This window comes from Prenolepis imparis, unplaced genomic scaffold (genome assembly GCF_030444845.1).
Source record: "Prenolepis imparis isolate NDT839.2.m4 unplaced genomic scaffold, iyPreImpa1.0 SCAF_13, whole genome shotgun sequence".
Classification (NCBI taxonomy): Eukaryota; Metazoa; Arthropoda; class Insecta; order Hymenoptera; family Formicidae; genus Prenolepis; species Prenolepis imparis.
The window spans coordinates 12097697-12112030 of record NW_028141171.1 but is presented as its reverse complement, the minus strand read 5'-3'; the positions used below and the strand labels follow the sequence as shown (position 1 = coordinate 12112030).

Below are 14334 nucleotides of genomic sequence, written 5' to 3'. Positions count from 1 at the left end.
ATATATCTTTAACACAATATCGCTCTTCGGCTCGATACTCACCGAATTGTCAAAAAGTGGGCTTAGCGGCAAAAAGATATTTACCCATTCTAGTTTTGATCTAGGATATGAACAAATTACAACCCAATTTTTCCGAGACCCGATTTAGCTGTTTTCTCTTATCTAATTATCGAACCGAAGTCAGACTTGTCTGCTGCTGTCGTCTTTTGTTAATGTCACTATCGGCAAATAAGTCGGCCTTCGGTCGACCTTTACCTGTTATGTATACGACGTTCTTCGCATAGACATTTCAAATTGTTTTCTGTAGTATTCAAATGTGAAACTACACACACTTTCTCTTAGTGTACGACGACAGGTTGGTTATATAGTTGATTGATTTTTGTAGTTGATAATACAGCGAAACTTAAACATAAGAGTGCACGCCTTTAAAGGAAAAGGGCTAGCTTTTCGTTGAGTTTTACAAAAAAAAAAAAAAAAAAAAAGAAAAAAAAATTATGACATGCAGGATGTTTTAAGAGGGTACGAGACTAACCAATTATACAATACATCTTGTATATTGAATGGAGATGACTACTGTTATATACGATAAATAATTCTTTTCAGACATTATTTTGAATTTTCTTTCGACAGCAAGTTATTTTTTTTCTTTATATATTCTGTTATTGTTAAGATATAAGTGAAATATCAATATATGTGCATTAACATTCTATGATTCGAAGAGTTCATTTTAATCTATTAGTGTCTATTAGGTGTTACAAATTACACAGTTTTTATTTACTAGAATTGTTAAATTATTACAAAATATGTTTTTGATACGATGGATATACATTATACGCGTTTGAATGTTTATATAATTTCAAGACGTGGACTTTTAGGTAGGTGTTCATACGTAAATCTGCAATTTAATGGACTGTAATGATTTAAGTATTGAATGTTTTTTTTTTTTTTCATCAGGCGCAATGCACTCTTGCGTTAGTTCCCGCAACTGTTTTAGAAATTTTGCAATTAACCAATTAATGTCAACATAGTTTCCCTTAATTGTATAGTAAACATGTTGCTCCTCATACTCTGACTGATTCAAGCGATGTGTATATAAACTTTATTATACATGTTCTTTTATCAAAATTATACCATTTTTATATAATTTATTATGTAAACATGTATATTTGGACTATAAATGAAAATAAAACTTGCAAGAAATGTGATTGAAATTCTAATGGACTTGAAATTCTCTTGACCCTCGAATCATTTTCTGAAACAGTTTTGGGGAAGATTCGGTAATTCATAGTCCGATTATTTGAATATCCATTTTATTGCAATTATTATTATTGTGACAAAAAATACGCGCTTGCTACTCTTAACACTAGAAGAGCAACGGTGATAGCGATATTACCCCGTTAGTTTAGAGAGATAATTGGTTTTCTCCATTTTATTTTACTTTTTTTGTTTAGCTTTATTGAAAATATATAACAGTAATCATCCCCAATACTTCTAAGCGAATATATTAAGTATCTTCTTATAGGGAACTGGAATAATTAAACGAAGGCAAGGTAAGTTGGAATAGATGGACGACTAATACGGAAATAAATTCGTAAAATTTTGTTATATTATATATCATTATTACGTACGTGTGTATGTTAATTGCGTAAGTTGTTCTAATTTATTAATGCGTAATAATCCACAATAAATTTATTGCGGCAATTAATTGAAGATGTTATCGAAAGCCAATATAAATTAATTAGCGTGTAACGTAAATTGTACGTTATGAAATTCATATTATTGAGACCATGAAATAATTATAAACATTTTCTTAACTCTTCTCCTCGCGCGCGAACTTGTCTCAAAATTTGACGGGACATCTAAATGTAGTGATAAATGCAATTATCTTTTACATTTTGATATGTATTAGAAATATCAAAGAAATGTGATGTAATTATAAAAAATTTTAAAAACTGGCTATAGCAATATGTTACATTTTCTTTATTTAAGAAATAATTCTTATATCTTTCTTGAAAAGTCCAAGATTGTATTTTTATAAGTGAAAATAAATCTTGTACACGTATAGAATACGTTTAAAATAACAAAAAAGAAAGTTACAACATATCGCCATGGCCAAGATTTTTTTTACTGTAGAGTGGAAGATCACCAAGCACTGTGTTCGGGATTTGTTCCAGCTAGGAAGCCGACCATAACGGCTCAGATGCATAGCGAGCGGGACCGAGAACGCGACAGTAGAGAACGACAGAGCGGTAATAGCGGCGGTGGTGGTGGTGGTAACAATAGCAGCAGCGGAAGCAACGCTAACAACAGCACTGGTAACAGCGGCGGCAATAACACTAGTAACACCAGCAACGCCAATAGCAACGGATCCGCCGTCGTCATCGGCAGCAATCATCACCAATCTCGAAAAGAGGAACAACAATCCGCCCCTCCGCCAGTTGTACCGCCACCGCCAGCGCCTTCCGATCCAGCGGCGGCAGCAGCAGCAGCAGCAGCCACCATCTATCATTCTCGCCTACCATCCTTCCCAAGTCCAGCTGCGCCCATTGGACCGTCCTTGGGTTCCACTTCCATATGTTCCGCCAGCTCTGCGCCCCCTATTCCACCCCCTTTGGGTTCCACTTTACCCACTCTGAACCTCGGACCCCCGCCACCTCCGACAGCTATAAGCTCGGCGCCGATCGGTCCACCGCCGATGTCCTCCATCCCGTCTTTGACGCCGGGTGTGATAGGACCACCGCCGCTATCTCTAGGCATATCTCTTACGCCTATTATTTCCATTCCCTCTCTCCACTTACCCCCCGTGCCGTCGAGTACCATTCATTCTAGTCAACACGCAGCCACGATAATGAGCAGCGCGACTACTACAGTCACCAGTTCCATTTATCATCAACAACAGCAACAGCATCAACAACAACAACAACAACAACTTTCATCGCAACAACATCAACAACGTGCGAATAGTACGAGCAGTACGATTACGAGTTCTCTGTCTAACGCGATGACGACACACGTCGCCCCGACGCCGCCAAATTCTTCGTTAAACTCGTTGAATCATATAGGCCGCAAGTCCCCATCGCTATCCCATGGCGTCCATGCTGTGCCGAGAAGCAAGGAATCATTGTCAACGGCTACGACAACGGCGGGGACATTGCCTACGACGATGCCTACGACGGCAGTCACAACTACTACGACAATGAATACCACAACAACCTCGCAGCCAGCTTTTGTCAGACCCTTCGAGGATTCGTTTCGCTCCTCCTCGACGAAAACGCAGCAGAGGCCACCCATAATGAATAGTCACAATCATAGTATAGTCAATCAGATCGGTCATCACGAGTCGTCCTTGAAGTCTTCATCGATGACGTCGATTACTTCTCAAGTTGTGGGTAATCAAGTAATACAGGAGAATAATTCCTCAGCAATGGACAGCAAGTCTATGAACAGTCAGCAAGCGTTTTCCCATCAACCGATCCCGTATCCACCACCGCAACAACAGTATCATCATCCGCATATATCCGTCTCGCATGTGCCAAGTCTCTATAAATCGCCGCACTTCTCGTCGTCGTCATCATCGTCTTCGTCGCCACATCAACAACATCACTCTCAGTCCAAGCTTAATGTATCAATGGTAAATACTAGCAACAACAATCACGGCAGCAGCGGCACGAGTGTCGTGACTAATTCGAATGGCACAAAACAGCAGAACGCGCATCTCAATGTCAGCGAGTCTCATCAGACGATGACGGCAAATCAACGAAACGACAGTATTACCAACAACTGCGTTTCCAATGAAAAAGCAACGAGCAATAGCACTTTCAGCGTTAATAATCAAGTCACTAACAGTAGTAAAATCGCGAATCATAAAATTAACTCGGATGTCGCAGCGAAGGACAACAAATTGAACGCAGATGAGAAAAGTGTGAGCGAAAGTCCGATCAGGCAACCGCAGTCGTCGAATCAGAATCACGTCGCGACAAATTCGCTCCAGGAGAAAACCTTGATCTCGCATCTGCCTTTCGAGCAGCAAGAAAAGGGCTCGCCGCCCTTTCATCCGGTCAACTACTCTGTCGGCGAAAAGGAGTGCAAAAATGAAATTAATAATTGTAATAAGACGCAATGCGATCAAAACAATGTCTTGTCCACATTACCGTTTCAATCGAGCTTTAAGTTTAGTATAAATGACATTGCACAAAAGCCTATGGATACGACGCAGCTGATGCAGAGCATCAAGTCTGAGGAAGTGTTGCGCACTTGTCAGAACGTCTCCAATGTGCTCCTGCAAATCCCGAAATATCAGGAGAAGCTTCTGAATTTCTCGACAAGCAACAACGAACTGAAAACGACCGCGTTTTGCTTTACCGACAAGTGCAATAATTTAACTGAGATTTCCGTGAAGTGTGAACCAGCGGTGCTGAACGTACCTGACCTCAGCAAGGCTTTAGTGGCCAAGCAGGATGTAATCGCCAGCAGCGAAAAGTCCTTCCTGGTGCCTGAAATGCAGAAGAAACTGACGTCATCTCTTGATCTGGCCGAGAAGAGGCGTAAGCGGAGGAGGGAAAAGAACACGAGCGTAACATGTAGCTCCGACTCGGAGGGCGAGGAGGAAACCAAAGACGTGGATCTTTGGATCACGAAAGGTCCGCCGGCTAAACTACAATATTCGGAAAATAAGTTGACTTTCCTAGCCATGTTTGGATTGACTACACTGACTATTAGGAACGGTAAGAGGATAATAGAATGCTAATGCCTTTTACATTTTGATTCAATAAATTGAAATCATTAATTTCTTGCAGATATAGAATTGTGTAAAGTTGAGAAAAGGTACAGATTGAATCCCGATCCACCAGACCTACCTCTGGAAGTAGAGCCTGTAATAGAGTCCGTTTTACCGATTCCATGTGAGCATCCAGATGTTTTACTTCACACTTCAGACTTCGAGCCGAAAGTTGGCTTTCTCAGGACTATAGGCCTCGATATTATGCCTCCGAATAAAAGAGACGGTAAATACATATATCATTAACTAAACTTTGATAATTTTCTAGCTTTATAATATTGTAACTTTGAAATTATGTGTTAGGTATAAAATGTAATAACATTTTTATCTCTGTCATAAAATCGATTGTAATATGCAGAATTCTATATACACTAAAAAAAAATTTGTTAATTTGACTAAACCGTTCAACTAAATTACTATTTTGTTAATTGAACATATATTAGTATTTAAGTCAAATATTCGTTTTGTTAGATTTAATATTTAATTTAAACATATCTATATGTTCAATTAACAAAATAATATTTAGTTGAACGATTTAGTCAAATTAACAAATTTATTTTTTCAGTGTAATAATGAAATTTACATATTTTATATATATATATAAATAATCATGTAATAAGACAATTATCAATCAATTGCAATTTGCAATTTCAGAGGCAGAAGTGACATGGCAGTACGTTTTAGCAGATCGCAAAAAACGGAAAAGCGCAAACTCCGTTACTGCCTACTGTGAAAGAATCGCCAAAGTTTACTCTAAGAATCCTCCAGCTTTACCAAAACCACCTCAAAAAATGCGTCTTCTGGACAGAATTAAAGTAAAACCAATCTCGGAACGTCCACCACCTTTACCACCCTTGGTTCCGAATATAGTTCCGATGTATTATCCTACTTTACCTATGCCTGGTGAGAATGGCGTAAAACAACATTGTAAAACTATAGACATTAGCGAGAGTACTGACGAAATAGGTGAAAGGAAAGAGAAACCGAGGTGGACTGGAATCGAGGATATTATGTTTGCTTATAGGGAGTATCTAAAAGGTAAATTTTTTATTACACACGTGCGACATTCATGTGATATAACGTAATAATTTTTTTTTGTATATATTTTCAGAAAAGGCACTGGAGAGAAAAATTCTGACAAGTGAAACATCAAAACTGATAGTACAGTACAACAGTTTGCATTCCGAAGCTGTTCAATTAGAACAGAAAATGTATGAACTCCTGTCCGCCAGAACAGCTCTTGATTCCGAGAGGCGAATGCTCAGTGACAAAATCGAGAGGATCAACGCACTTGTTAGGAATCTTAGATAGCGTTACGTAACGCACAACACGGAAACTCATTCATCTGTGATATTATCAGCGGGTTAAGGGCCGTTAGCGCGTAATACGCACTACTAAACGTAACACGTAGATAAGTAATGGTTAAGGAAAAACTCTTGAGTGACCAAATGTACAGCGTAATTATTCATATTATTTTGCGAATTATTTTATTATATAGTATCCTTTTAGTATCATCGGCGATTGATCGTATCGGGAAAGCGGAAAGCTTTGGCTGGTTCACAGGAACCAACGATTGCATTCGGTTAAGAACGTTACTGCACTAATTGATAAATATTATTTTTGCGCACACCGTCAAACCTTGGCGAGCGCGCCGATCTTTGATCATAAATATAAAGTCATATCAATCGTACGAGGATATGTATAAAAAGTTAATTGTACAAATTAAATTGTATCCCATCCGCGTGGAAAGACAGTTTTTACGACTGCAAATAAAACGACAAAGGCTTTCTAGTTTCACACAACTAACGGCTCTTATACTCCGAGCATAAATAATTGTAATTTGTGTGTATCATAATATTTTAATGGAGAAGAAATAGACAAATGATGTATAACTTATTTTATTCAGCGTAATGTGGACTTTTACGTCGAGTACTTGAAAAAAAAAAAAAAATACAATGATATATCATGCAATTTATATGTCGACCGATTGATAAAGTTAAATAATGATAAGAAGAGAAGATTACATTATATATAAGATCGACGAATGACGAAAGATCGAAAAATGACATCGATTATATCGGACTGGCAGAGTGTCAAGAAATCGCTCGCATCCAATAATGACTATGTCCTTATTTTTTACGTTTAATATAATAGTGCTTATGGTGAAACGAATTTAATCGATAGAAATCAGATTGTAATCGGTGTATAATTGGAAGGTTGCGAGCATCGTGAATTTCTGGAAAAAGAGAAGGGAAAATTTCAAAGGGTAGAATATATTTTATGCGAGTTTTGTTTTAATTTTAAATCAATATCAACGACACGAGAACTCTAGTCTACAGACATGTTTAGACTATACGAGAAAAACTGCACATTGATACGCGTAAAATCAGAGTAGCAAGCAATCCTTCCTTTCGAATATTCATACCATTTATCGTAATGAGCACGAAGGCCAGTGAAAATATGGGATGGAGCGTTAATAACATGTAACGACACTGCGGTACTTAGGTATAATGTGACTTAATTTTTAAAGAAAAAAAGGGGAAATCTCGTGAGACTTTGCGCGGAGCACATTCCAGAAAATGTTTATTATCCGATCATCAACATTCCAACACCAGTCATTTCATCAAAACAGTTGGATCTTGAACTCGACAAAAGTTGAGTGGCGAATAAAATTTGAAAATAAGAAAATCGATTGTATTATGTATTGATTTTTCTGTTTGCGCTGCGTCCATGTCACATAGCTGCGCTCTATTTTTCACGCAGTGTAATCTTAAAACTTATCATCGTTCTCTGCTCTCTGAGTGCATTATGTCGATACAAGTAGAAATACTAGAAATACCATTCGCTCGCATGTTGTGCGCGATAAGACTATCATTTATAATTCCGCCGTTTTGTTCATTGAGTGCCTAACATTTCTCCTTACATTTGTACATACCATTATTTTTATGTATTATATAACAAAGGGAGACCGCGCCGGTCTCAGTCAACAAGCCAGAACAGGAGCCTAGGAGTAAATTGTTGAAAACATGAATTTATGGAGTGTTTTTTCTATATTCTCCATCATTCAAGTACCTAAAAAATCCAATCTTTAACAATAAATAAACTCTATATCTATTAAAAATTTTATATTATTGTATTTGAAGCTATCGTTTTCTTTATTTTCATATCTCGTGAAACATTTATACAGATATGAAAACTTTTTTTAATCACGATATTTATTTATCTTTAACAATATATTTCTGTCAAATAATATTTAATGATTATTGCAAATTTAACGTGTATTAAATTGACGCATTATAGATTTAAAATTATATGTAAAACATTTTTAATTAAAGATATTTTCGGAAATATCGTTAAACTTTTATTTCCGCTATTACGCATATATGCAATCTGTTGATTATATTCTTTTGACATTTTATTAAATTTGCGAAAGTTAAAACTTTTGAGTTTACGCAAAAACAGGGTTGATTAATTAATTAATATTGTTAATTATTTACAATCGATAGCTTTGCTAATCGCTCATTGAGTAATCGAGTCGATTGGTTATTTAATGATCTTCATTCTCTTTGTTTTTATCCCTTTTCTCAATTCTATCCATTCTTCTTGACTACTTGTTACAAATGCAAAGGCCAAATATAAATTAAGTGTAAGTATCAATCAATACTTTTACGAATTGATTTTTGTACAAAGCAAAATGTTCAAAATAATTGATTTTTAAAAACTAATTACGTGCAACCGATTATTTGTTTTTAAATAGATATTTAATATAGATTAACAGAGATTGTTTAATTACCGTAAAGTTTTTTGAATATAAACTTTTTGAAAAATATGAACAAAAATCTTTTATATATAAATAATATTTTATATGTAATTATAAAACTTTAATAAACGATTTTTAAATACTTTATAAGATATTAAAAATATATATCTTATTTTATATATATATTTTTTTTTCACGATAAATAAACGAAAATATATATAATAACATTTTTATATAAATGATTATATATATAATAATATAAAAATATATATTATATATATATATATTTTTAAGTATTATTTAAATAAAGTCTGAAAGCGGCATCACGTTTTGAATAGAAATTCAACAATGATATGCATTAAAATATAATATACATGGAATATACCATATTTTTAAAATTATATATTAATTATTAATTAAACGATTAATATATATCATGAGATCCTGCGATTCCTGTTCTACTACTGGACGTAATTGCTTTCAAAAGTAATTAAATTTAGATTAAGGCTGAATATTTTGTGTCTTCTTGCATTTCGATTAAAATTAATTTCGATGGTGATTGAGCCAACATCGCATATAAAATCTAACGTTTATTTAAAAATATAAATTTATTTAAATAATATAATTTATTTTAGTTTGATCAAGAAACTATGTAAATTAATTTAATAGTCTTATTTTATGCCAATTCTTCATATTTTGAGAAGACAATTATTTAAAAAAAATTTTTTTATATAATTGCAGTTTATTAAATAATATAGGTGTTGTAAAAAAATTAATGGCGCACGTGTTAGCGTATGCTTTGTAATATTCTAATTCATTAAAGCATTTATATATATGGATATGTTACTTACACTTTTTTTATGCGTGCATGCATAAAATAAACAATTTGCATGATTTATTACACACGTAATGGCAACTATTATGATAGTTTTATCAATCAATGTATTTTAAAATTATTGAAAATTTATATTTTGTATAATGCAAACTCATCACTGATAGAAAATATATATGAGAAGAGGATGAGAAATATATCATCACGATGATATTCTAGAGAAACAGTGTCATATATATTATAGCACAAAGAAAGGAGGGGAAAGATGAGAGAAAGAGGGGGAATCATTTTGGTAAATAAGATTACGTGAACGATAAGATTACACGAGCCTTTAATTTAGCGCGACAGACACGATAAGCATCATCTTGTATTGAGGTTTCAGCTGTACCGAATCGATTTCCATAATGCCAGGTAAGTAAAAAGAAAAGAAATTTTCCTAAAATAACATGTTATAAAAAATAAATTAAGAATATTAAACTTTTTGTTTTTTATATAATTAATTTTTTCATCCTCTTATTTGCTTCACAAGTCTGTTTTATTAATTTATTATCAATACCTACTATTATATAAATATTTAATCAAATGTCGTCATTTTCCACAGTTTAATTTTATTATTTAAAAAAATTTGAAGCATAAATTATAAAATTCGAATTATAATTCTATTACGATATATATAAATATGAATAAAAATTAATTTAAGAAAATTAAGTATTTTGTTTGCTATCTTTATTTTTTAAATTTATAATTTCCGAAAAATTTAGATATTATTAAATTCTAAATATATTCTGCTTATAAAAATTCTGACTATAATTAACAATCTATTTCAAATGTGTAGAAATGAATTTCAAATTTTTCCACAACATTTAAAACTATATAATTCTATGATATATATTTTATAGAAATATATATGCGTGCTTATACATATATAATTTATGTCGTATTGTATATTATAGAAAAAAAGTTATTATTGGATATCGACTTTTTCTTAAAAAAAATTCAAGAAAATCTACCACTAAAAAACAGTCACTTTAGTGCGAAAAGTATGAGTCATATAGATTATGTAGATAATATGTGTGAAATCATCCATCATACATGAACCTTCTGGAAGAGTTTTATCGATTACGCACGAAACTGTGTATATCGCAGTGTCAAAGCATTTTAATATTACGTAATCCATATGTTCATTATATGTTAATTGTTTAGATATTTGTAAAATTATGTAGAATAAGATTTGTACCTCTCTCTTTCTTCCTCTCCCTCTTTCTCTCATCTATAAATTGAATTAAACTTATCCTAATTTATTAAACAGTTGTATTAAAATCTATTCTTATTATAATAATTAAAACATATTGTTTTTAATTTGAAACATATTATTAAAAAATTAAGAAACTATAACTTTAATAGATGGTAAAATTGAAGATTAATATTTGTATATAATACGTTTTAATAAAAGTAAGACCTAGCGATATTTTATCATAAATATTTTTGTAACAATTATCTAAGAAAATTACTATTGCAAATGTGCTATTGTAATTACAATAGCACATTTGTAATGATAAGTTTCTCAGATAATTGTTATAAAAATAATTTGTGTGATAAAATATTATTAGGTCTTACTTTTATTAAAACATATTATGCATTCAAATATTAATCTTCAATTGTAAGTTTACGTAACGAAGAATAATATATTGGATATTAGATTTTCTTCTTTCTTCTTTACTTTAATCCTAATGAATTTTATATCAAATAAAATATCTCGCTCTATCGAAGCTCTAAATCGAATAAGCCCTAAACCGAAATTTTTCATTTAAACAGTCTAACGAGATAAGATTAAAAGACTGAAGCCTAGTCGATCCATCCGAGTTAATTTACTTGGCATATCAGTGTCATTGATAGTTTCGCATTTTATTACAGCCTACAGGTGGATAAACCGTGCCGGCAATCAATCGCTGCCAGAAAATGCGGTCGTCGGCGGCCGCGATTCTGACGGAAGCACGATTTACGTTGGCAGAGCCTTCCACAATGGTGACATGTTGCCAGCGAAAGTAATTCCTGATAAAAATGTCGCTTATATTTGTCATAACGGCGAGGAACATCCTAAAGATCATTTCGAAGTGAGTAAAAAGCGAATTTATTTAAATCATGAAAGACTCGATTCAATTTGCTTTTGCATCGAGCAAAATTCGACATAACTCTGTTATCTTGCGAGAGTAATTAAAATTAACAAATTCGATATAATTTTAATGATATTATTTCTTGATATTGCAAAATTATTTATCTTTTAAATTATTTTTACTCATAATGACAAAATTAACATAAGTGTTTGCCTGTATATCTTTAAAGAAGAGATAGGAATCCATATTATTGGTTTTATTTGTCAAATTGACAATATTATCATCATTTCGCATGATAAATGCCAAGTCTAATTAATTAGGATAATATAATGTCAAAACACAGTAATTTTCTTTGATTCTGTACTAATACAAATAAAAGTAACTATGGATTATTTCTGCAAGTTATGTAACATGCTATATAAAAGTAGTCAAAGTACAAAATTTGCTAAGATTAATCGGCTGTATTAAGTTCAAGATAATCTTGAGATATCAGTTTTCTTGCGAAGATCGAAAACCGCGACCACAAGATATGATTCGCGGTAAGCGATGCGAATTGTGTATGAGAGATTATTATTATAAAAATATTTTTTGTCTCATCTGATAATCTTCTCCAATCAAATAATAATGGACAAACGCTGATATAATTAATTATATATATATATATATATATATAATATGTTAAATAAAAATATAACATATTATTGTTATTTATTAATTTTTAATTTTTTTCGATGAATATGTATCAGATCCTTTGCCAAGGCGAATTTGCATGGGAATTCTCTAGTAATGGTGGAGTACCAGCGGATGCGGTAATCGCTGGTCAAACAGCGGACGGGGAACCTCTATACGTTGGCCGTGTCCTCCATAACGGATCTCAAACGATTGGCAAGGTCAGTTTTTTCGGCAATGGTTTGTTCTTAAGATTCAAAACAATTGTTTGCATATATATATATATATATGCGATAAGAATATTTAAAATATAGAATATTATTTTTTAACGAGACACATATCTTTTCATCTGTTAATTTGTATTCTGTGTCTTTAATACGTGAAGTTTATTATAATTCCGCTCTGGCTCCGTTTACTTATATGCATATGTGTGTAAAAAAAATATAATCTGAATCTTTTAAAATAATTTTTTCAGATACAACAAAGTCACGGATGCCTATACATTCCATTCGATGGCGAAGAGTTGTCGTTCAAAGATTACGAAGTACTCGTCATGCACTAATTAAAGATGCTCGATTATAATATACATTTTATATACGGTCAAATTAAGAGTCAAGCAGCAACATCTCCAAACATATTGCTGGATCACGAGGACCTGCATAAGAAATTATTATGCGAATAAACAGCGTATTTCTTTAAACATTTGTAAAAAATTAAAAAGATAATTATAAATAAGACGACTATAAATAGTTTCAAATAATTATTTCAAATATTGTTTAAAAAAAAACAAAAAAAACAGCAATTAAATATCGAGATCAATTAAACAATTTAGATTTTGTATTCATTCCTTAAAAATATTTGCATAATTCACTCTATTAATCGATTATTTGTTATAGTTATAAAAATTAAGTTTATGGAGATACAAGTAATCTTTAATTTCTCTAAAAATATATATATTGTAATGTAAAGTAAAATACAGTAATTTACAATATTATTATATTGTAATTGTAACAATAAGAATTACTCCTATTATTTCACTTTCGTTTATATTTGTTATGAAATGTATAACAATGCATTATTAAAAGGAACATTTTAATCAAATTGTTATCGATAAATAACCGAACAAAAGAGAGAATCATCACAAGGCGAACAGTTTATAGAAATAAATAAAACGTAAATGATTACTAAAAGCATTGTGTCGGAAAATGCATATAGGAGAAATCGTTTCTGTTCACTTAATTCGATAGCTGAAAAAAAATATTGAAAGTGACTTTATGCGCTAAACGTGGAATTAAAATCATTAAATGGCTTCACGCGGTTGGAATTTTATCATGGCTTATTGAAAATCCACGATTATCGAGTAGCGGTTCAGCGGAGCGAGAATGCAACGAAATCGAATATTTATGTTAGTAGCTTATTACACAGTGTAATAAGCAACTAACATAAATATTCACAATGTAATAAGCTACTAAACGTAATAGCTTATTACACAATATATTATAATATTCTAGCTTTTTGACGACTGTAGTAAAAAATCGACTCATCACCGCGAAAAAAAATTGCATATCTCTCTCAGCAAACACTGCCATGATGATCGAAGAGGATGGCTCTTGGATGATGACGACCACCGATGCACTCTCGTCGGTCGGATATCAAGACAGAGGTGCCAGTGACAGCTCTGCATCGAATATTTTATAAGCATCGCTGTGGAATTGCGAGCATTACTCACTTGACAGTTTCATACGTCAGACGAGAGCCAGGGCCGCCTCTAGGTCTCTTTCGGCCTCTCTAGGTTGCGACCTTGCGGATTTTCATCGATTTCGCGATTCCGCATCGTGAGTTTCGAGAGCCTAGCGTGTCGTTTTAGACCTTCAGATCTGATCGGTCGAAGACAATTGAAGCTGAATTGTTCGTTCGATTAAATCGAATAAGCAAACAATTTTACGAGAATTTATCGTGTAATACGAAGGACGGCAAGACATGGCAAATTACAAGGAACATCAGATATGCGACTCGTCATCACACGCGAGTAAAAACGCGATAATGCAATCGGCAATGCTTCTCGCCAGCTAACGAGCCGTTGCGAATAGCTTCGAATGCACCGTAGATAATAGCACTTGAACGGCCCTGTCTAAAATAGGCTTCGACTGTAGAACGCTCGGATCGTAGCGATTACTTTATC

General features: G+C 33.1%; 2 protein-coding genes and 1 long non-coding RNA gene across 4 annotated transcripts in view; 2 read left to right on the top strand and 1 right to left on the bottom strand.

Annotated features, from left to right (window-relative positions):
* Px (MAP7 domain-containing protein plexus) overlaps nucleotides 1-6733 on the top strand; it is an 86610-nt gene extending 79877 nt beyond the window's left edge. For both annotated transcript variants that reach the window (XM_083052852.1, XM_083052853.1), the window contains exons 13-16: nucleotides 2175-4724; nucleotides 4797-5003; nucleotides 5432-5815; nucleotides 5889-6733. In XM_083052852.1, coding sequence (XP_082908978.1) covers nucleotides 2175-4724; nucleotides 4797-5003; nucleotides 5432-5815; nucleotides 5889-6088 — 3341 coding nt within the window. In that variant the 3' untranslated portion in view covers nucleotides 6089-6733. The remainder of the gene's footprint in view (nucleotides 1-2174; nucleotides 4725-4796; nucleotides 5004-5431; nucleotides 5816-5888) is intronic.
* Nucleotides 1-14334, bottom strand: part of LOC145944505 (uncharacterized) — a 161268-nt gene that overhangs the window by 133129 nt on the left and 13805 nt on the right. The window lies entirely within an intron of this gene.
* On the top strand, nucleotides 9682-13529 carry LOC145944504 (pfs47 receptor). The gene is made up of 4 exons (XM_083052857.1): nucleotides 9682-9780; nucleotides 11284-11483; nucleotides 12230-12373; nucleotides 12628-13529. The coding sequence occupies exons 1-4, from the start codon at nucleotides 9774-9776 to the stop codon at nucleotides 12712-12714; spliced, it is 438 nt and encodes a 145-aa protein (XP_082908983.1). The 5' UTR covers nucleotides 9682-9773; the 3' UTR covers nucleotides 12715-13529.